This window comes from Akebia trifoliata, chromosome 10, assembly GCF_017979445.1.
Source record: "Akebia trifoliata isolate Shusen 1 chromosome 10, ASM1797944v1, whole genome shotgun sequence".
Taxonomy (NCBI): Eukaryota; Viridiplantae; Streptophyta; class Magnoliopsida; order Ranunculales; family Lardizabalaceae; genus Akebia; species Akebia trifoliata.
This window is the reverse complement of record NC_141384.1, coordinates 5,919,797-5,944,634: the sequence shown is the minus strand read 5'-3', so window position 1 is coordinate 5,944,634 and position 24,838 is coordinate 5,919,797. Positions and strand designations below refer to the sequence as shown.

The following is a 24,838-nucleotide window of genomic DNA, read 5'->3' as shown; positions in this document are numbered from 1 at the left end:
TCTATATGCGCTTAGGATATAACAATAAGTTGACTTGGTAGGAAAAGAGGGAGATTACTTGCAGGATGGGAGGGTGGGAAGCTGACCACCCCTTCCCTTCCTTGACTAATGATATGGGAAACGATCTCTTTCAAAAATGCATATAGCATGTAAGTTGCTGATGATATCTGAGAACTTTGTAATTTATAGAATTTTTAGGGAGGTTGCGGATTATGATTGTTTGGAAGAAACAACGAATCATCATTTGTATGATCCCCAAATTCAAAGTCAGGTTAACATGGCTTTTCTAAGATAAAGCCCCCCAAACAAGGAATCGAATCAGTGACACAAGATTGGACAGTTTTTTTCTTCTTCTAATAAATTCAGAAAAAAAAAAAAAAAACATCAAATAAGGGACCAACGGATTAAATCAACAAGGGAGTCATTTAAAGTTTTTTTTTTTTTTTCGAAACCCTCCCAAATTCAAAGTTACCTCTCTCCATCTATCCAAATTAACCTAACTGTAAAAAGAATTGCCTAATCCAAACTTGGTTTTTATTATTTACTGATCTTACTGGACAACTGGTCAACACATGCATAAAATAAGGGTTAAGAACAGCATAATGATTTGGTCCAAAATAATAAATACATAATTGAAAATTTTCTTGAATTATAGTTTTGTGGGAGTGCAAGACATAACTCTACAGCCTTAGACAAATAACTCTGCACCCCTGTTCATGAAACTTTTAATTTAACAAATGAGGAAATACCAAATTTCTGTGCTAACATTAGAGAATAACTGTACATCATTTTTCCTTCAAAGAACGCTGAAGATATTCTCCCAGCAACTTCTGCAAGAGTGTCAGATTGCTTGAAGTTAGTTTTGATGCATATATATAAATTTATTATTTAATGCATCAATCAAGAGTCCAACTTTGAAGCGGGGTGCCCACTTCAAAATTTCGGTAGAACTCTGTTCGCAACATGACACGTGGCTTCTGGTATTTAATTCACCCCCCTACTTTTTCATCGATATTTGGGATACCTCAGATACACCACGTGTAGTCCAAAGAAGAGGGTTCTACCAAAATTTTGAATCGGGCTGCCCACTTCAAAGTTTTTTTTTTCCATCAATCAGTACTTGAACAGCTGCTGTGACTTTTCCTTGAGTTGTGATAATATGACGCCCCCCTTTGACACACACACCCCTATGCCCCCATCACATAACCGTAGATCATTTGCCTCCGGATGCACAAGAAAAAGATTTATGGTTATACATATCCCGAGGCAAATGATCTACGGTTCTGTGATGGGAGTGTGTCAGTGGGGGTGCCAGAAAATCATTACACTTTCTTATTCCTAGCCCTGTAAGATTGCATATACATACAGATTGAAATGGCGAAAATCTAAAGTCTCAGCCATTAATTGCCTATAAATATATGTCGATAAATGATTCAAGTAGGCACATACCAAAATAAGGGAATTGGGACCCACCTCTCCACCGTGCTTCAACGACAAAATAAAATGATGCTATCTATCGTCATCATCAGAGTAGTTATCATTGTCGCCGCTATCTTGCTCAAATATCTGATATTCATCATCACTGCTGTCGGCATATTGCATGTTACTGTTACCCGCTTCAGTGGATGGAAAACTACCGAAGAGCTCCTGCAAGTAGTTCGTAGAGATGTTTTTTCCAATGGGATCTATGCAAAATATATAGGAAATATGCTTCTTCTGAGATGAAGGTAATTGATATTCAACGAGGGAAAATAAATTCAATTAGAATCGGGCTGCATTTAGAGAAACTACAAGGTTAAAGTATTTTAACTAGTAATCTTGCCTGGTTAAGATGACGAGAACTCATTATACAATTAATTGTAGGAACAAAAGGAGTAGACAAGGAGGCCACCACTCACAGAACAACAACAGCAACAAAGAAAAGAAAAAACAAACCGAACAAAAGCAAGATAACTAAAGGCTCACAAGTCACATAAAGTATTCCATTTAAAGAAGAAGAAAGGGAAGAAATATGGAACACTTGTAGATAATCCCAGTTTTATAAGCACCTTATCAAAATATATAGTGATACTTGATTAATAGGAGAAACTTTCCTCAACGAATCCCGACTTAAACACAAATATCAAAACGGCCCATGGATTATTAATGAAGATGAGAAGACTAGAGAGGTCCCTAAATTAATGGGGCTGAGCTGAGCCTAAGGTGTTGCAGCCATTCACACTCAAAGGAGGGGATCCATAACCCTCCAGTCATTAAATCAGTTCCCCGTATAGGGAACATAATCACAACCAAAGAATAACACTTTATTCTCGTACGCACCCCCTTGACACATACGATGGGTCTCCTCCTTGATGAAGTATATTTGGCTACTTCATTTTCTTGTAAAGAGACGCTCAGCCCGAAGCATGAACTCGCATTAGGAGTCCAACAACGCCTACATCTAATATTGAATGATAACAATTGGGTCATCTAAGTCTGTGTCTAGCCCAGTTGAAATGGAAATATTTTGATATATTTCATGGATGTCTCAAATTCAATACTATTATCACAGAATGATTTTTTTATTTGTTTTGGATAACTTAGGGTATCCCATATCCTTTAAGAATGTAGGCTACGATTGCATGCCTCGATCCCATGAAAGTTGTCCAACATGCAAAAAGGATTATCACAGTGATCACTACACTGTTATGTTCAATTAGATTTTTCCAAAAAATAAATTAATGAAAATTGAAAAGATAAGTTTTTTTTTTTTGATAAGTAAAATTGAAAAAGATAATTGAATCATTGATTACCTAATTTTTTTGACAATAGAGTTTAGCTAAGATAAAAGGGGAAAAAAAGGGTTTAGTATGTTGCAAGGATACAGGAACAAGGTTGCAAGGAGAAATTCCCACCATCGCCATCCTACAAACAAGAGAACAGAAAATAAAGTCCAACAAAAAGCATCAGAAATAATAAACTGCCAAAAGCAACTTACACAAGTTTTAAAAAAACTTAAATTTACAAATATAGCAGAGGTTTAATTACCAAATGTGGTGAATCATATTCATCCAAATCCTCTTCCTCATTTTCAACTTCCCCAATTTCATCATAACCATCGTTGTCATCCTCATCCGATTCGTATTTACCATCATCAGACACCATTTCTGTACCATTATGTTTAATTGGTGATACTCTTGTAGCACAACTACTTGAGTCTACAAATGAAAAGAAATATGTAAGATAGATGTGATTGGTGGTAAATAGACTAGAAAATACATATGGGAAAGACCAGCAAAAATAATAGCAACAATCAAAATTTTCTTTGCATAAGATAAAGGTGTTCTTGTTGCTGTTTGACCTTTGTTAACATATTGATTTTCTTCTTCAGGTCTCAAATCCCTTTTAAGAGCATGTGCTCTCCTCAACTTCTCAAACCGATCCGATGCAGATTTCAATAAGTCTTTTGCACCTTCTTTTGGATATATTGATAGGAATCTCACTGCAACACGTAGTCTCAAGATATCCAACACATCTGAAGAAAACCATCCTGTCGAACACTACATGACCAAACAACATTATGTAAACAATAATAAGCGATCCTAATGATTTCAACCATATATCTTCTGACATGAAAAGCTTTTATATTCACCATGAAATTAAATTTCTCTGTCAAGAAACATTTTGACCTTCCCGACAAACCTTCTCATGTTGTTATATGTCTAGACTTTGAGCAGCCTTTGCAATCTATAATCTCATTTTGTTTGGACATTTATGTGGAGTACATAGTACAAAGTATTAATCAAGTCCATGCATCTTTATTGACTTGTAGAATTTTAATAAATAAAATACAAATACCTTCAATTAATTAGAATATTTAACAATTATTCTATTTTTATCCTAAATGCGAGTAAGAATTAATTTTTGAAGAAAAAATATGGTTTAAAGTGGTACATGGTGATAAATTCAAATTTCCTAATTTTCCAAAATATATTAATAACTCCAAGGAAATAATATGATTGATGTACTGCAAAGTAAAATTTTTGTAGAGATACATTGCTAACAAAAAAATTCATGAAATGAATTATAACTTCGATGGAAATTTTGCAAGAGAGAGTTATAAGCACAAATTTTTTTTTTTTTTTTATAACCAAAATTTTATTGGAGGACAAGAAGTCTTCAAAGAGAACAACAAAGGAAAACAAAAACCAAAAACAAGAGAAAGAAGAAACCAATACAATAACAAACATCAAGCATCAACCCACACCAAGACCATCACCCTCTCCTAACAAGCTCCCATCAAAACAAGAAATCCTCAAAACGATAACCCCTAAACTCACGAAACTACTTGCACCAATAAAATAAAAAACCCACGATGCTAAATATGATCTCCTGTGTAGAATGCTCCTTCCCTTGGAAGTTCACCCATTCCTTTCTTTCCACAAACCCCAACAAATAGCCGGGGGATAAAATTTCAATGAATCCTCTCCTTTTTGTGGATCTCCAGCTATCGAGCAAGCGATGGATCAAACAAGGAGCACACCAATAGAAATTGAACAAACAAAGAAAGAAAGACCAAACCTGATGACCAACCCCACAATGGAGAAATAGATGATTGACAAACTCACAATTAGATTTGCAGAAGGAGCAAAACTTCACAATGATCACACCCCTCGATGTAAGGTGATCAATCGTGAGAAGCTTGTCCAAGGCTGCTAACCAAAAACACAACTTTTGACAAGATAGCTGAAAGCCAAACCGAGGCAACAGAAACACAAATCTCCTCAACAGTACCAAGAAGATTGTAGAAAGATTTCACACTAAAAGGCCCAGCTAATTAAGTGAACTAATAGAAGGTAAAATGCTAAAAAGGGATGAAAGCATTGGAATCTCCTGGTCGTTAAAGTTTCTTCTAAAACCGAAGTCCCAAACCAAGACACATCTTGACCCATACGCAATAGAAAAGCAGAGAGATGCATCATTTTTTGGCAGGCATAGCAAAGAGAGTAGGGGAAATATTTCATAAAATTATAAAAAATCAATTAATTAACGTCCACAAAGTTGAAATTAGAAATTGGATACAAATAGAAAATAACAAGTAGAAAAGAAACTACAACATCAATCATATACCTGTGGCATTGGAAATGTAAGGAACACCAAGGACTTCTCAAATGGATGTCTCTAAAAAAACCTAATGTTAGTTAGGGCTAAATTGCTAATGCACTAATTTGCACTGTATGTAATGAGGACTATTTGATACCAATTTGACTATCGTAATTTGATACCAATTTGACTATCATAATTTGATACCAATTTGACCAAAGAAAGTAATCATTGTTGGGTATTTCTAGGCCATCAATTTGATAGGACATTCCTCGTCCTGGGTATCAATGCTAAATTTACAGACCACATGTTTAGATCTGGCTCTACTTATTCCAAAGCAATTGGAGTCCATCTTTCTATAATTCTAGCTCTTGTATTGACTTTCTCTCTAGTCTCATCAACTAAAACAACACCATTATCTGCAAGTAACAATAAAGAACATGCTCTTCAACATAAACAATTATTTCATCTATAACTAAGGTGAAAAACCAAGGAATAAAATTTGATCTTTGATTAGACCAATTGTAAATGGGAACTCATTCATCTACTTTTAATTTGTCTTGAGACTAGTCACAACCTTTGCATTCATGTCCTCAATTATGTCAACGTATCAATCTAGAATCCCTTCTTTCCCCATACCCACAAAATTAGTCTCTAGGTACTTTATTGTATGTTTTCTCTAAGTCTACAAGAATCATTTGAAAATTCTTCCTCTTTTTTCTATACTTCTCTATCAATTGTATGAGAAGAAAGATTGTTTCGAAGCTTTTTCAACTAACCGACACAAAATCAAATTGGCCCATTAATATATTTGTTTTTGTCTTAACATTTGTTCAATCACTTCCTCCAATAGTTTTATAATGTGACTCAATAAGCTTAATATCTCGATAGTTGGTACAACTCTGAATATCTATGATGTTTTTCTTCCATTCATCCGACATCTTTTCTAGTCTTCAAAATATTATTTAATAGCTTAATTAGCTAGGAAAATATAAAATTTCCTATGCATTTCTATACTATAATACCATCAAGTCTTAATAACCATCTATTTTCATCATTGTTAAAAAAAAAATTCACTCCTACAATGTAACGCCCCAGGCGCACAATAATACAATATTATCCGCTTTAGGTCGAAGCCTGCACTGCTTTAAAACGCATTGTACTATATAAGGCTTGGTTTGTCCTTATAGATCAGGATCTGAACATTCTCCTATCTGATGTGGGACTAATCGCACTTCCTTCCATTCCACATTGCCACATGACGGCTCCACTCGGACCCTTGGTCTTTGTAGCCCTTTACATGTTCAGTTAGTAGCGCACCGGCAAGGCTGTGACAATCTTCCCACCAAATAAGAGTTGTCCTCGGCTCTAATATCATTTGTAATGCCCCAGACCCACAATAATACAATATTTTCCACTTTGGGCCGAAGCCTGCACGACTTTATAACACGTTGTACTATGCAGAGTCTAATTTGTCGTTTTAGACCAAGATTTGAACGTTTTCCCGTCCAATGTGGAACTAAGCACACTCCCTTCCATTCCACCTTGCCACATGGCGGCTCCTTGGTTTTCGTAGCCCTTTACACGTCCAACCAATGGCGCACCGACGAGGCTGTGACATACAACCTTAATTTTATGGAAGTACATGTGCTCCTAAATCTTCCTTACATCTCTTGCTAGCTCCAAGTCTCTTTGTTAGCCTCATTGAATAATTTTTGAAAATAAACCAATCACATAACATTATTTAAATATCTAGTTTTCCTTTACCTAATTGGTGCCAACTTGTAGTCATCTTTCTTACATTCTTTAGTATCCAACCTGGCGTATAAATCATCATATCCCTAGGCTTAGCTTCACACACTATTCTTTTTTGCTTCTTTTTTTCCAAAGTTGTATTACAAATCTAATTCTTTGCCACAACTTGTAATGAATTTTTTTTCGTCTAATGATCTCTTGGATATCAATATTCCACCACCAAGTTTCCTTATGAATGATTTTTACGCATAGACTCCCCAAAGAACTCTTCTGTTACTCCCTTAATGCCTTTAGTTACTTCATCTGACATCATTGTGGTATCTGCCTCTTAAGTCCCAAATTTCTTCTTTTATCACTTTGTTTGCAAAAAGTGTCTTTTCTCTTTTTAGGTTTCACCACCTTGTTCTTTGACATCCTCTATCTTATATTTACATATAAATATTTATGAGATGCTTCGAATCAAGATTCTAAATTCAAATCTAAAAATGGCCAAGATTTTACTTACACCATGTCACAAATTAAGATGTGAAACATTAAATTATGCACCAACCTTGTTAACAAAATTTAATGGCAAACAACACTACCCTGATACAAAAGATAACAAATAAGATTAAAAGTTGGATAGAAAAAAAAAAAAAGTCTAAATACTATTGAAATTGAAAAAATCGAAAGTATATATGAGACGTGTGAAAGTGTATAATCTTGGAAAAGATCCTATCTATATTCTAAGGTAAGATACATACCAAAAGGGAAAGAAAAAGAAGCTCCAAAATATGATATTCTTAATAATCAATCAATCATGATGTGCAACATCCATTAACCTACAAAATTTCTAGAAATTACGACAAATTGGTCGTTAGGTTTTTAAAAGAATAATTAAGAACTTACGGAGCAAGTCATTTGTTTTGGAGGTTTCCTAATCTCTTGCTGAATGTAATCGTCAACAAGTTCGGAAAGTTGAAAGGAAGTTTGACACTTCCAAGGAAAAACTTGAAAAGTACAAAGATCTTTCCATTTATGCTTAAACCTGTGCAAGAAGTTAATGATTAAAAAAATTAGATGGTTAGAATCTTAAGACATTAGTCAAAACAAGTAATGTGATCCATCAAATCTAAAACCACAATCTACTAACAGTATAAACCAAGGACTAAGATCTTGTTTCAAGTTAACATTTTGATCAAGAGAAAATCCAAGATTTTCTCGATTGAAACATTCAACATGTCAAGGTTGATGTTTCGTTCTAGTCCCACCCGAAACATTCTGAGACAATACGAAACTTTAAACCATGGTGGTGTGGGGTGCGTGTGCATGTGCGCGCGTGCACACAGGTGCTTGGATTACATGACCAAACCATTTCAATAAACTTTCCTTTCATCACAAACAAGGAAAGACTAATTCTAACACCATTGAAGACTGCTTTGGAGCAAGTCAAAGATTCTAAAAGGGGTAGAAGGACATAAATGATGTCCATGAAGGTAGGAAGAAAAGAATAAAAACACATAACTTGAATAGTAATATGGCTCAAGATAGTGTTGAATGGAAACATAGGGTTTATGTTGTCCAACCCAATATTAAGGATAATGCATAATGGTGTTGAAATGTCTAGATGGATTATAGTAGTATTAAATCTCAATATATTTGCACAGAATATAGAAATATTTCCATTTTCACAGGGGACTGAAAGAACAAACGTAAGAATCTCCAAGGTTTGGTTTAGTACAAGGGTTACCATGGTTCAAAGTTTCATTACCTTTTGAGAATGTTTCGGAAGAACCTTCTGGTTTTTGACATATTGGAACCAAACATTGCAAAGTTTTGAATGTATAGCAATACTTCGATATTTTACAATGTTTCACGAAACAAACCAAAACATATTTGCACATTTAGAAAGAAAAAACTTTTTAATTGAAATTCAAATGTGTCGTAATGTTTTAGAATGTCTCTCTAAACATACAGAAACATATCAGTGTTTCGATCTTAAACTAATCATTAAACAAAATTTGAAACTACTAAAATTCACTGAATCAAATAATAAAGACATTTACAACAGTGTATATACATCAAATGCAATTTTTTTAGATTTCAATGTTTGTTTCAGAATGTTTTACAGAATTTCTAATGCACGTTGATTTTAATTCAAGCTATCATTTTAAACACTTAAAAATAATTTTCAATATTCAATATTCATTTATTTTAAAATAAAAATTTAATGATTTAAAGTGTGAATGTTTTGAAATGTTTTGGTTCCATTTCGATTTTAAAAAAATGAAACAAAAGAATAGTATGAGATTTTACCTTTAAGGGTAATTTATGGTGTAAACCACTAAAAATGTGAAATATCTCCATTGGAATCAAATTCCATTTTTTTTTTTCAAAAAATGAAACAATAGAACAATACAAGATTTTAACTTTGAGGGCAATTATTTGGTGTATACAAGTGAAATATCTCCTCTGGAGATATCACCTGTTGAATGGAACAACCAATGGGATGTTTCCAAGAAATGTACAAAAATATTCCCATTTCTACAGTGACTGAAAGGAAACATATCTCAAATATTTCTATTTCCACGAAACATATTTTCCACTCCTTTTATATTTAAAATTGGATATAATTTATAATAATAATAATAATAATACTTCGATATGTTATTTACAAGCACGAAAAACACAGGATTCAAGTAGTTGTAAGTGCATGAGATTATAAGTCAGCTGCTTTTGACTTAAATATGTGTCTTCCTATGAGATTCCAAGCCTCAAATAATTGTGTCAACACATACTAAATGCTATTCATCTTGCTTTCTCAGTTAAAAGGGGTGGTTTTCATTTTATATAAGTAAGACAAACGATTGTTGGTTGTAATATTATGATTTGTGCATGTTTCATCATTTCCTAAATTTAAAGCATATTTTAGAGGTTTTCTATAAACTATATAATTCCATTATTTTTGAAATTCTACAGCACTTGCACATTGATCAAAACATTTCCATTTCCAAGCTAACCAGAATCGAAAGTTAAAACCTTCACACCCAGTGATCAAATATCAATGTGATGATGACAAGATAAAAGATGTAAAGAAAATAATAGACCAAAAATGTAACTGTAGTGGAAACTCACTTATCGGTTGTGTTCACATCCTCAATGTTTCGTAATGAAGGTGGTACCCGAAAATCAACACTTTGGTATCTGTTGGAGGTCAACATCTAATATGATACGCAGCCATTGAAGTAAAGGAGTTCTAAAGCATTCTAAAATGGTATAGATATTTAGAGCACAAAAAGATATTGAATAAAAAAAGAAACAAAAAACATCGTGAAAAGGACAATACAACGATTAAGAAGCTTAGAAAAAACATATATACACATCATCCAAAAATGCTAATTTGAATAAAATCCGCAAGAGATCCAATTCTAGGCATGCAAGCTTCCAATTTGAAGAGTTGACCTAAACAATTGAAGTGTATGGGAACATTGTTCAGTCCATGAAATCAGTAGTCCTACAGGAATTAGAATCAAGATTGTTCAGACATCACAAATCTAATGTGTGGGCCAAGCACATTTCACTAACTTTAAATAGGACAAAACCGCCATCACATTCATATTGAATGGACACTACCCAAAGGATGAAGTACTTGTTAGATTTTGATGCTCCACGGTCTCTAGTCCTTATTTAAGATTATTGTCTTCCTCATTGGTTTAGCAATTATCGTTTCTATTTGAATGAGCATTTATAATAGATAATGAATTCTGCCATTTTTGCACAAGCTCTACCATTTCCAATTGAAATTTACTTCGTAGCAAATGTAATATTAAATATATTGTTAACCAACCAACTACTCCAAAAGATCGATCTGTTGGAGAGGGGAGAACTATGAATATAAGAGGGGGTTGCCGGGATTATGACACACCTGAGAATGAAGGAAAATATACACTCAACACTCCCCCTCACCCATAAGAGTGTAAAGAATCGAACCCGTCACCTATCCAAACCTAGTGCTCCGATACCATGTTAACCAACCAACTATTCCAAAAGACTGATCTGTTGGAGAGGGGGAGAACTATGAATATAAGAGGGTCACGATGCTTAATTGGGGTATGACACACTTGAGAGTGGAGGAAAATATAAGAGGGTCATAGGGCTTAACTGGGGTATGACACACCCAAGTGGAGGAAAATATACACTCAACATATACTAGGGGAATTCACATGAGAGGCACATGTAGCATAAGTAATAGCATTGCTTAGTATTTTGCAATTCTTTTTTATTGATAATCAACTAATGAACTCGTGATGCTGAACACCTCATTAGGTGAGAACATAGTTGACTGGCAGACCCTTGAACGTACGTTAGCTAAGGCCCCCATCCACTCAATCTGGAAAGGGAAAAGACCGCCCAATTTTCTCAATATTAAGAGTAATTAAACAAAGAAAGGGAAAACATATTAAAAGGTAAGAAGGTTGATAGAATAATTATATCCCTTTTGTGTACGTCGTTGGTGGTAAACATCAAGTTTCTAAGGGATTTATGGGCTATGTAACAAGGATATGACACACAAGATTTTTGTCATGTTTGATACTTATTAACACATACACACCCCAACACAAACCATAACATGCAAGGTAGTGTCACTCTTTAATGTACTGATTTTCTATGAAAATGATTCACAAAAGAAAATTGGTGTAATCCATCCTCCATAAAATAATTTTCAAACATGACATGATTTGATATTAGAAATCTACTCTTGTAAAGCTACATTATATAGAATGTTTTCTTTTGCTTTTTGTACATTTATTTCCTTTTTTTATTTAAAATAGTGATAAGTAAAATATAAATAATAATATTATAATACATAAGTACAAACGCATCGGCATCTCAAAGGCGTTTTTTTCAAACAACTTTGTACCCATGTCAAACACCAACTAATGTGTGTCCATGTCCTAAGGCTCGTTTGATGCAGCGTAGTGAGGCATAAGCCTCGACAATTTTATAAAAATAAAATCCTAAAAATATATAAAAAATCATAAGAAATAATAAAATAAAATAAAAACTATAATGAAGCAACATTTTTATGGGATCACCATAATATGCTCATTTATTTTCCAAACTTTTAAAATGGTTTTGGCTAATTTTCTTATTTTTCTTGTCTCTTCAATAGATAAAAGCTTTCATCTTATTTGTAATATCTTCGGATGTATGTGAGCATGGAGCAACGTTTGTTCTGGTTCACGCAAGATGGTCTTTCAGTCTCTTCATCAATCTTTACTACATTAGAACAATACACATATTCTACATAAATATACGACTTTTCCAGAACCTCATCCATCAACTTCAACCCATGCTTTCAAGTGTGGTCTCTTTTATGACCTCCACCTCAACCTACTTGTTTATCACTTCTTCTAGCCATTACTAGCATCCACCGGTAATAATAGGAAGAACAAAACACAAAACAAGAGAAAAAAGAGATATTTTTTCGTTGTTGCAAAAACTTAAAGAAAATGTATATAATAACCCAATATCTTAAATATCAAGTAAAGTTTTGGTTTGATGATTCTATTTGACGTAAACCTTCGTGAGAAACTCATAAGTGAGAGAATCAAACTCAAATGAATATTGAAAGCACAATGAAGAAATCCTTGTGTAAGGAGAAAATAGGGTTTAAGAGAATTTTTTTGAGATTTATCTCTAAATCTTTTGTTTCTCAACCTTAAAACACTCCAACTTAAATAAGTTCTAGTAAATAAAAAACACAAGGAAGGGAAGATAAATAAAACAAAGTAAGAAAAGCAAAATAAAAAATTACAAAATTGGAGGTTCAAATTCAAGTTTTTCAAGTCAATATCGAGGCTTAAGCCTCCACCTAAAAAGGCTTGAGACATGGTGGCTAAGCCTCGCCTTGAGGCGTAAGCCTTTTAAAACACTAAGTATCATAAGTTATCTCATCTTGTAACCCATTATTATCCATAATGCTAAATAAAATTAAATACTTTGTTCTCAATTATTTAAAATATAATTCTAAGTCATGAATCTTGTTGCCGGGATTGATCAATATTGACATCCCATGCCAGTGCCAGACTTGAATACCCAATATCATGATCCATGAAAAAATAACATTTACATATTGTCTCATCACTAGATATATGGTATATGATGCTTATTAAAAAAAAAAAGATATTTGGTATATGACCATAACAAAATAAGCTTGTGCAATCATACAAAAATATTACAATATTTAAATAATTTAGAACAACTCAATGATTCAATCCACAAATCCCTGTTTTTTAGGGTTTGCCAAATAAAACCTCATGGTCAAGAATGATAACCACACTCATTACTTGACATATTCTCCACTTGAACTTAGAATCTATTAGTTCCACGACCCCTAAAAAATATCAATGCAATTGTGCAGCTTCAATGGGCCAACCTTAATAATCATTCCCAATATTATCCACCTGACAACATTGATTCTACTAGCAGCTCCAACTCTATCAAGAGTCAATCTCCATTAAACTTCTCCATCTTTAGGCATTAGAGCAAGTGAGCATAATGACTTGACTTGATTAAGTCTACTTATATCTACTAGCGCACTATGGCTTGACTTGTATGTGATAAGCATATAGCTAGCCTTTATTTTGAGCAATCTAGAGAGAGCCACAAATGATTTTTGTCCATTCAAGAAACCCACCAGATCCTAAGCTTTGTGTATGTGTTTCTAGTTTACAATTAATATTGATTTTCATGAAGTGGGCTGCCTTATGTTCTGTTCATACCTTCCTTACTAATCTACCAATAAAAGTCTACAAAAAATGGGTTAGAAAGTTTGCTTGTAAATAGAAATGTATACAATCCATGATTGTGATACAAGAGAAACAGCTAGAAGGCAGTGGAATTGTACCACAAGGAATAAAAAATGTGGAAGAAAACTTATTAAATACAATATAAATTTTACCAATTTCCTTATTGAACTCTTACATGCGGGATTCAGGATCTTTACGTGGATCATATCCCTTTCTTATCCAGAATAGGCGGAATGGTCCAGTTGAAAAGTAGTAAGCAGTTCTAAATAGAAGCCTGTGAGAAACATGAAAGACATCACATGAATGCCGGATCCTTGCAAATATCATAAACAAAATGATGTCAGATTAGGTTCATCAATATAACAAAAAACCATGTCCTGGGACAAGACCTCTTAAGAAGATGGACACCAAAATGTAGACTTTCATCATGCAAGCGTTCAATCAATGAATGCTTGGTCCATATAGGACGCTCATCAAACAATTTAGCTACAACCATCTGCCAATTCCAGCTATCTGAGCCTCGGGGCACATAATCCTCCCAATTGACTTTACTAGGAATCTGTAGGAATCTTAAGTGCCACAAGGAGGTCAAAAATGGGGAGAAAGAGGAAACAAAGCATGGGTTCTATGTCTTTTATTGCCTTATACATGATATATCGTGTGCCATTAGTATGAAAAGAATGATTAGATATTACTAATTATTTCTTCAAGTTCACTTCTAAACATTAGGGTCATTGAATTCTCTAGGATGTCTATTTTTTTACCTGGTCAAGAAGAGACCCTAGGTCAAAAAGTTTTGGCTTTATCTCAGTCTTTCCCACTTTGCCTTTTTGTTGTCTCAGCTTGTATTATGCTATCTCAGTTCTTCAACTCACCAAGCATATCTCAAGATGGAAATCTTAGACCTTGGTTACACTAGAGCTGAGGGCATCTTATGAAATTGATGGAGACATCAGAGATTATGGGCCTACCCTATTTGGACCATATTTTAGTTTTAGTGTTTTATTTTATTTTAGTTATGGGCCTATTTTATACTTTTGTTTTGAGACCTATTTGTTTTAGAAGTTCATTGTTAGGTATTTTAAATTAATAGGAGTCTTTTTTTGAATTAGATTTTTTTCTACTATTTTTGGAAAATTCCTATTTTGGGAATGTTTTAAGTTAGGAAAGTTGGTACAATGGAATAAAAAGTCCTAGTTTAGTTTAGTAAGTTTTTTTGTTTTTGATAAGTTAAACTTTCATTAGAAAAGGGGGCGAGAAGTCCCAAAAAAAAAAAAAAAAAACCTAAACTAATCAAGAAAAGAAGAAACAAAAGAAAACCACACAGAGATAACTAATCTCCCAAGTTACAAACAAGCTCCCATCGAATAAAAAATCTTCAAAAAAGATTCCCTTAAATTCTTTAAAAGCCTTTCCCCCAAAAAAGAGTAACCCCAACACATTAACATTGAGATCTTCGAAAGATAATTCTTTTCCTTCGAAAATTCGATGATTCCTTTCCTTCCATAGACCCCAACAAACGGCAAAGGGCAATAGGACAAGCTTTGAACGCCAAAAAGAAAAGCCCCAAAATAGCCACAACATGAATAGCTCCCTAATTGTTCGTGGAAAACAACCTTCCAAGCCAAAGAGGCTAATGTAATGAGCCCACAAACAATTTGCTATCTCACAATGCTTCATAGGTGGTCTACCGACTCTTGGTTTCTCGTGCACAAGGCACAACAATTAGGCATTTGAAAACTTCTTTTAATAAGTTGATCGAAATGGTAAACGGGGAATAGAGAGGTTGGTGTCGATAATGCAGCCATAGTGGTTAACCTGCCCAAGGATGCTTGCCACGCAAAGATCAAAATTTTGGAAAGAACCTTTGTGCCCCAAATCATGAAAGCGGGGAATAGGGAGGTTGGTGTTGGTAATGCAGCCATATACAATGAGCACACGGTAAAACCACCCCTTCTCTCATACCATCCCATAACCTACAATCCTCTTCCCCCAAAAAAGTAACACCCGAATCAACTACCTCTAGAAGATGTACCACACTATTGAATTCCCAGTCATTAAAGTCTCTCCTAAAACCAAAATCCCATGCTCTTTCCAAGCCATCACCTACCAAGAATGAGTCAATGGTCATCCCCTTCTTGTCCGACATTGCAAAAAGATCCAAAAATGCTTCCTTCAACAGAGTGTCTCCACGCCATCTATCTTCCCAAAAGCAAACCCTATTACCCTTCCCCACCTTAAACTTTACCTTCTTACGGAAAGAAGGTAAATGATGTAAGATGCTTTTCCAAACCCCACACTCATATGCCTCTTTAGGTTCTTTTATTTCCCAACCCAAATTTATTTGCCACTACTTCCCTCCACAAGCTACCTTCCTCCTCACCAAACCTCCACAGCCATTTAGACAGTAAAGCATAATTTGTCATATCAAAGCACCTAAACCCTAAACCAACTAACTTTTTAGTTGGTTTCTATTTTAGGAGTTAGAAATTTATAAAAACTCTTAGATAGATTTTCTTTATATATAGATTTTATTAGGATTTGTTCATAGAATTTTTTTATAAATAAAGATAATTTTTAAAATATTGTTTTAGGTGAATTCTTTCTATGGAGTTTCTTGGTGTGATTCCAAGAAACGCCTTGGTGTGATTCAATGGTTTCATCTTCTTTGCTATAAAAAAAATCTTCATTATGTTTTTTTGATTTTCAAGAAATATTTAATTCCTGATTCTTTGACTTCTTGATTGTCTTGAACTCTTAACATAATCCTTAATCTACAAGCCTCAGCCCTTAATCATTTTCTTTCCCTATAAACCTAAACCCCTAACTCTAATTGCAAAACATCTTAATTAAACCCCGTAACCTAAACCCTTTTGGGTATACCCTAAACCTTGACGGTAACCCTACCCTAGCCCAAATCCTTAACCCAAACCAGATTCCCTACCCGAGTATTACATCTTCTTCCCTCCTGTCCTGCATTAATAGTACTGTCACAATTTTCAACTTACAGAGACATACCTGAAGATGGACATTTTAGACCTTGGTTACACTAGAGTACAGGGCATCTTATGTGACCTACATAATTGGAATTTAAGGTTGAAAGGGTATGAGTTCTCAGTTTACAGCCCCATTGCTTCTACCTTCTTGCTACTATATTATTTTTCCAAGAATGATTGCAACTAGGTATCGAAGTAGAGGGGTTCTCACACCTCATCAGGTCACATCAAAGAGGCCCTACTGAGATCATCAGTCTATACTGTTGATACAACAACAGTGTGTCAAGCATGGTAGTGGTAGGGCTTGTATTACAGGAAGCATGAATATTTCTTGTAGTCTATGGTCTTGTGTGTTTTGTCCATGATCTTCATAAACAGATCCATAGTGTTTAAAGGGGTCTCTATCCACAAAAAAAAAAAATTAATTAATTTTTTTATCCTTATGTTAAGCAATAAATGCATTACTAAGTGATTCATATGTGCACTGAATTAGCATGCCAAAATCAGCAGTTAATGCAACACAGCACACATGTTCCAAGGTAGAGACCCAGGTGTTGTTCACTTTCATAATCATTTCTTTTTTCTTTAAGATCAAAAATAAGTGCAGGAGCAGAACGAAAAGTAGTTTATCATAAAATATCATGAAACAAGTTGGATATCTTCAATGTTACAATCAATTGCAAGGCACGGAGCAATATCCATCTGCAAAATAAAAGAACAAGAAATGTGTTAGTTCCCGCACTGTGACCTTTTAATATATGCAGACAAAGTTTACTAATATAATAATTCGTTTAAAAATATACAAAATAAGGAAGCACTTGGTACTAAATTAGAATAATGATTGGTGCTACAAGCATTATGAGGTTGCTACCGCCAATTTCACATAGCTATTGAGGGGTACTACAGCTGCCCTAAATCTTCAGATGATGAGACATATAAGGGAGATTTATTGCCCTACACCCTAAAACCAGAAGACCAGACCGCATAAGCCCACCAATTGGCCACATATAAGCCATGTTGCCATGTTTATGTAGTGGGTCTTATATACCATAGAATGAAAATATTTTCAGTTATCACCCTCTACCACGCCTTATCAGAAAATGCATTTGAAAAGGACGACTTTGAACAACTGATAGCTTCACCTATGGACATCTTTATTTACACTTGCACATATACATTGTCCCCGAAAAAACAATAGAGTTGTATCATTAAAATTAGGGTTTTGTTAACATGTGCCCTAAGGGCACACATTTAGGTGCATTAAATACACCTTGGAAATTGAATTTCCTTACAAAAAATACCCTCAAATGCTTATTTCCAAGGTTTATTTAATGCAACCTAAACGTGTGCCCTAAATTAACAAGACCCTTAAAATTATACAGCAAGGTCTCATAGCATACCTCCCAACGTTGCTGCACAATTGCCTCCTGTTTCTTTTTTGAACTCAACGTGGTCAATGGTTTCAACCTGAAATTACGATGCAGATAAACCCAAAACATTTAGAATAATTTGAATATCAAAGAAGAAACCGTATGAGCCATGGGTCTAACTTGATATAAAACTTCACTAATGATATTTATAAACAAATGAATTGCCGAAAGTCAGAAATTTTATTGTGTTATTCAAGAGAAGCTCATTAATCATAAAGGGCCAGATAACGCATTCTTCATAGATTGATCTCTCTCTATCTAGAACATATAAACGAAATAAATATTAGTGATAGACCCAAAATATCAAAGCTACAAGCATTGTTATAAGAACCTCAGTATATTTCTAACTTGTGAAAAGCAGATATTCAAGTAGCCATTATTTTAATATGAAGAAAAAAAGGTAGAACACTCTTACACTAATTTCTCTGGCATGTCCTTGGGTGAGAAAAGTGGGGGTACCAAAATCATCAATTCTTCCCGATATACATCCATAAGACCACCCTTCTCTGTAAAATAATAATAAAAATATATAAATTTTGAGTAACAAGAGGATCCAATTCCAATTAGAATTAGCAAAAATGAAAACATGAAGAAAAAGGCTTCACCAAGGTGTGGTTGCATAGTCACCAAATTATGCAACTCATTGAAAAAGTCATGATTAAATCATGATTTTTTCCTTCGCCAATTTAATCTCGACTTTACGAACTTCATGATTAAGTCGGGAAAAAAAATGAAAGATGACCCTAGGAGAGAACCTTGATGAAGAAGATGGTGACCATTTTACTGGTGAAGCATCAGATAATGAGAATGACATTGAATTTGACGGTTTTGACCCGTCGTTGATGAATCCTAACTTGAACTCACGATTGTAATCTTTTTATATTTTAAACAAAATGAACCTTGAATGTGTTGAGTTGAGGTTACTTTTTGTGGATGCATGGATGATATCAATATGGGTTTGATGATTAATTATTATAATTTAATATGATATTTAGTGATATAATATGAGTATATTACTTAGCAGGAATACTTATATAGCCCTGACCCTAGCTCAATCTGTTCCTTATCTTTTTCCAATTTTACCAAATTCTCCGCTTGCCGACTCATTCCTGAACCCTGACTTGTTGACTATGTCTGGTTGCACATCTTCCCGACATCTCTTCCTTCTAGCAACATCCGCATGAACAGAAAGAACATGTTGGTAATCTACCATTCCTGCAGAAAGAGAATACCAACTCAAATCTTACCTTGTAACAAGGAGAATTGTTAGAAAAGCTAATGATACTAAAGAGAAAAATAGTTTTCAGATAGTTTACAAACATGTCCACCCTTTTTTTTTTATACATGGGTATAAAAACATGTCCACACTTACCATTAAAGTTATAGGCCTCAGACACTCGAGCTACAATTTCAGCTGATAGGTGTGTCGACACTGCTTCCTCTTGTATCTGCACCTCATTGCTTTTTTTAACAGCTGATATGGCAGTCACAGGGCCGCTACTTTGTTGCCCATGTTGCGCAGATTCAGGAGAGCAACTTACTGGCTCTAAGTTGGTCTTTGTTGATGAAAACGTTGACATACTTTCTGAAACCAGAGCATCTTGATCATCACTACTTTTCTTTTTGGATATTCTAAGCAGAAGACTACTACAGGGACGAAGCTCCCCAAATGCAGGATGTGAGTAGGGATCTTCAGGACGGAAATGAAGTTCCAAAGAGTTTGACTGTGAGCTCCGTGCCTGCACATAACACCGAGGAATACATAAGAGAAGCTAAAAATGTTTTCTTTTCATTGATAATGAGAACTACTTGAGAATCTACTATATTTAAGCCTATAAAAAAGTATAAATTACAAGTAGAAACGACTTATAACGTCAGATTCGTTCAGTTAATAATTCACTTGTTAATTAGACATGAAGATTGGGAGAGAAAAGGAGGCTGATAACCAGTGGACAGCAGTGGCTTTAGTGAACAACATTTCTACAATGAGGACATTAAATATGCAAGTGACCAAACTAATTAAGACAGAATAACACTTAGTGAGAATGATATGCACACCAATATAAACTCATGAACCATAATAGTGTGTAACTATCACATATGAGGTTACACTAAACAAAGGAGAAGCTGGGACAAGGAACTAAAGTAATAAAGTCAAAGCACCTAATTTGGAATACGTGACTTAAGTCCTACCCATGTAAAACAGAAATAAATTCTCGTATGCAAAAGGAGAACAGAGGGAGCGGGGGATTACCCTTGTTGCTGCTAAGGAAAAAAAATTAGTTTCTTTCACGTTCATGAGATTTTAATTGATTTTTTAATAAGTTTAGCAGCATAGAACCACAAAAGAAAGGAGACAATTGAGATTAAGGAGACCTACCAGGAGAATAACCGAAGGGAAAAGCAAGGAAAAAACAGATGTAAAACTAAATGTTGTCCTTATAAACAACAATGCAGGCCCCAACTAAAAGAAACTAAAGCAGGCCATATATACCTCTTCGAGATCCCATTTTCTAGAAACTTTAAGTCTTTCATGTTAGGACTCTGAGTTTAGATGAGGGGCTGTTTTTTAAATTCCAGAAAGAAAAAAAAAAAAGACGACTATTGTTGTTGTTTTTTGATGAAGAAAAAAAAGAGAGTTGACATTCCAAACCATTTTTTCAGGTTTCCATTGAGGAAAAGGTTAGGTTTCTTCCCTTTCCTACTGCATAGTCTAACAATTGTTCTTACATTTATTTTGTTGAAAGCAAGCTACAGTTTGCATTATTTGATATCAGAGCATGTCAAAGACCTTGACTAGTGAACAAGAAGCCACCAAGGAGGGATCCTACAATGAACCAACGTGATATGCAGGATGGTAAAGCCTAACCTAAAATGATGAATCTACGATAGACACTGAACAAATAAAACAATAAAAATATAAATCTAACATTCATGTATCCACAGTTCAAATAAGAAACTACTAAATATTTAGCTTGGTTCCTAGACAGTCACAGTCCTACAGCAAGTTATCTCTCAAGTGTATAGATGAAGGGATGCCAATGAAAGTTTTAACTTCCGCTAACTAAGGATCCCAATTTCTAATCCAAGTGATGAGTTTCAATGGTCTATCCAAATTATGTTAATGCATGTAAGGATCAACTTAAGCATAAGTATGGATGAACCAAAAAAATACTAATTGATCTAATGGGGAATGTTTAAGTGGTTCAATTATGTTTGGTTGGGATAATGGAGGGTTAAAGTTAATGGGCAGCGAGTTTAACAGGGCTAGGGATGAATATAGCGATGTGTGGTTATAGCAAGGGCATGTTGCAACAGTGTTCCAGTAAAGGGAATAGTGGGGAATGGGTTTGGAGACTAATTGGGGGTGTGATTAGGAAGTTTGTTCAACCATTTCGGGAATTACCACCTCTCTCAAACGAAGAATTGTTGCAGCCCAAACCAAAGCAATTGCTTAATCTATAGGTTGTTAAGCAACATAATCGTGTGGTTACCGAGTGGTTGGACCTAACAGTTCTCCTATTCCTGGTTTAGTAGAAGTTGGTTTTAGAGAGTCCTAATTAGATTTTGACAGTTAGTTTCCTATTCCTGTTTAGATTCTATTTCTGCAAGTAGGATTGATAGCAGCCTATATATTATACTTTTCAAGGAATAAAATAGCATATGTTGTTGCTTCATTAAATTATGTGCTCATGCACAACAAGATTTTCTCTTGCTTAAGTGGGGTCCAGAACTTCCTTTTTTCCCATTAAAGAAGGCACATTAAGAGTAAGCTCCTAACACCACTCTTCATCTCAATAGCCTCATCTATATGTTTTTAATCACTAACTTTGTTATCCATCCTGCTAAGAACATTCAAATTAAAAACAATTATGTTTGAGAAGAGGACTTGGTTTCCATTTAGTTTCCTTCCCAGTCCTTCGAGGATTTATTATTTGAGCTATATATTTTAATGATTTGTATGTTTTCCCTCTTTTTCGATAAGTTATTAAAGTATATTCAAAACCATTAACTGGTGTATCCAAGGTACAAAAATTGCCTACCAACAACATGTTCACTCAATTTGTAAATAAGCGCATCAATATTTCATGAATTATGCCTATAAGATATTCAATCGTAAATAAGTCAAGAATGATTTTTTTGTGAGGATAGGGATCATCCTCACAATTAACCCTTTTTAAAACTCAACCATCATCACCAAATCCTTAACCGTATCATATACATATTGTGCAATAGAGAGAGATTTGGAGTACATTAACTTGGATTGATCAATTAATTGGCAAACTTATTGATAAAGAATACCTTGATGATTCCCTCAATTCCTCCAAGAGTCTCAACAGCGCGAGAAGTGGAGGAAGGATAGCCTGGATAGTGCACCGCAAAACCCTCCTTTTCTGGTAAAACCCCTGAGATAGACCCATCTTTTATGACTCCCATTGTTTCTGTTGTTAACTCTTTTGAAAATTATATCGTCTACAATAACTGTTACAATGGTAAGTAAGTGTCAAGGCCCATCCACTATGAGCAATTTCATATACAACAAACATAAGGTATGGCAGGAGTTTATATAGTAGGTTTCAACACTAAAAAAACAAGTCAAAATTATAGTCAAACATAAGAAGAATACCAAGAAACCTAAGGGATATATCCGTGCAGACTATGGTTTTGGTTTGTGTATGTGCATTGGTGTGTGACATGGTTTTGATTCAAAAAAATTGGACCAGATTTTGAATTTGATTATGGAGAAAATAGAATTTCTTGGAAGCAAAATAAAAATTGATTAAAAAAACTAAAACATGTCTGATACTTACGATAAAAGCATTAAAAAGGTGAATTTGACAGATGTTAGTTCGAACCTTGAGAGAGCACAATTTCATACCAACAATTTTTTTAGATTATAAGACAAGTTTTTTTCCTTTTTTTTTTTTTTAAAGAAAAGAGTTCAAAGCTGAGATCAAATACAAAAATTAAATAAATAACAAAAACAAAAACGGATTTTTAGTAGAATTCCAAGCTCAATACCCTTTGGGAGTTTTTTTTTTTTTTTTTTTCTTTTTCTATTGCAACTTAAGAAAGAAAAATAAACAGAAATTCGAAGCTTAATGGAAAAAAAATATATATATATCTCAACATTTATCAGCTTAATTGAAATTCTATGAAAATCAATCAATGAAGTTCAAATAATTTACGGATATTACTGTGAATTTGCTTGAAGATTAGTACAACCCTAACTAAAAGAACAAAATCATGTATGAAGAAAAACAAAAGGTACAGAGAAGGTAAAAGAAATTAAAAAAACCTTACCCGATCAGTTAGATTACAGGGTTTCCAAGAGGGGAATGAAACTGGAAAGTTCAGTACTGTGTTTGGAAAATCAAAAGTAAGAATTTTTGGCGCCAAGAAATTGGGAAATTTTATTTACACGCCAAGAAACTCTAAGGCCCTCCAATTTTCGGGGCACCTCTAAAAATCGGAAATTTGATATGGGGTCGAATAAAATTCTTTTAAGTTGCCGATTCAATCAGAAAAAGCAGCCGATTGTCTCGACTACCAATACTTCAACGAGGCTCGGCAAATCACACGGTTTCGTAAAAATAAGTAGAAAAAACCATCTCTCTTTCTCTCTCTCTCTCTCTCTTAGAGACGGTTTGGTCGATGTTGGTGGTGGCGGTGATGGAGATCAAACATGGTGGAGGACTGGTTTTGGGGGCTTTTCGTTTTAGAGAATTTGAAGTTGGAAGAGGAGACTGGACTCCATTGTACGCCAAAGCCACGGCCACCTGGTTAGAGACGTTTTGATCGATGTTGGTGGTGACGGTGATGGAGATCAAACATGGTGGAGGACTGGTTTTGGGGGCTTTTTGTTTTAGAGAATTTGAAGTTGGAAGAGGAGACTGGACTCCATTGTACACCACAGCCACAGCCACATGGTCAGAGACAGTTTGGTCGATGTTGGTGGTGGCGGTGATGGAGATCAAATACGGTGGAGGACAAGTTTTGGGGGATTTTTGTTTTAGAGAATTTGAACCATGTGGTAGAAACAAAGTAAAAAAGAGAGTTACTTTTAACAGACCAACTTTTGTTAGCGCTACACCAATTGTAGCAATTCTTTAGTATTTATATATGAATTGGTGTGCAATTAGTAAATGTTTGATTGATGAATTTTTTTACTTGACATCACAACCGTTGGATTGAGAAGGATCTAACACGACGATTTGGATATTTATCGGATCAAATTGGGTATCAAAAAAAATTTTGATTAATTATCAAGTCCAAAATCTCCATTAAAGGGTGATTGAGATAAGTGGAGAGATTAAAATTTTCCAAAGATGAGTTCTTGTTTTTTAAGAATTAGTTTAGATCTACAATTTTTTGAAAATCTTTGGGACTATTCACCCATCTCAACTATTTGTTTAATGGACATTATCAAAGCACCTTTAAGACTAATAATAATTTTATTTTTAAAGAGACTCTACTGTCTCGACAACTTTTACTAATATCACACGTTAATAAGACTCGTGTTTTTATTATCTCAATTTATTTTTTTCTTAGATTCTTTTGTTTTAGGTTTAAGATTTTATATGAATCTTTTTTTTTTTTTTTAATTGTAAAAAACTATGAAAATTGTTTGAATGATTGCTATAATATTTTATTTTGTTGAAATTGTAATTAGAGACAAACCTTAGTAATAAATAAAGAAAATACGTGAATGATTGAGAATAAGTAAAAGTTGGGGTGCCAACCTAAACTCTCATTTTTTTTTTCTTAGATTCTTTTGTTTAGG

General features: G+C 34.3%; 1 protein-coding gene across 2 annotated transcripts; it reads right to left on the bottom strand.

The window, feature by feature from the left end:
- Nucleotides 1–606: 606 nt before the first annotated feature.
- Nucleotides 607–24,073, bottom strand: LOC147392959 (transcription factor tau subunit sfc1-like). Of its 2 annotated transcripts, none has more exons than XR_015182291.1 (16): nucleotides 23,359–24,073; nucleotides 22,357–22,536; nucleotides 19,427–19,793; nucleotides 19,138–19,269; nucleotides 18,470–18,560; nucleotides 18,025–18,091; nucleotides 17,284–17,326; nucleotides 14,018–14,189; nucleotides 13,804–13,902; nucleotides 9,952–10,020; nucleotides 7,726–7,864; nucleotides 3,341–3,539; nucleotides 3,028–3,197; nucleotides 2,865–2,904; nucleotides 1,450–1,685; nucleotides 607–830 (listed from the first exon to the last, which is right to left on the bottom strand). XR_015182291.1 is itself a non-coding variant. In XM_086456548.1 (16 exons), the coding sequence occupies exons 2-15, from the start codon at nucleotides 22,489–22,491 to the stop codon at nucleotides 1,510–1,512; spliced, it is 1,899 nt and encodes a 632-aa protein (XP_086312674.1). In that variant the 5' UTR covers nucleotides 22,492–22,536; nucleotides 23,359–24,072; the 3' UTR covers nucleotides 607–830; nucleotides 1,474–1,509. The 2 variants fall into 2 exon arrangements, 1 of the variants encoding a protein (XP_086312674.1); XM_086456548.1 differs by having other exon boundaries at nucleotides 1,474–1,685; nucleotides 23,359–24,072.
- Nucleotides 24,074–24,838: the final 765 nt, after the last annotated feature.

What these genes read in the sequence shown, in the direction of transcription:
- LOC147392959 (XM_086456548.1), bottom strand. Translation starts at nt 22,491, where the DNA reads ATGGGAGTCATAAAAGATGGGTCTATCTCAGGGGTTTTACCAGAAAAG. An exon ending in AAAGATCCTGAATCCCGCAT is followed by an intron (nt 10,021 to 13,803) that starts GTAAGAGTTCAA and finishes GACCTCCAACAG; the next exon opens with ATACCAAAGTGTTGATTTTC. An exon ending in CTCCTTGCAACCTTGTTCCT is followed by an intron (nt 1,686 to 2,864) that starts GTATCCTTGCAA and finishes TATTTTGCATAG; the next exon opens with ATCCCATTGGAAAAAACATC.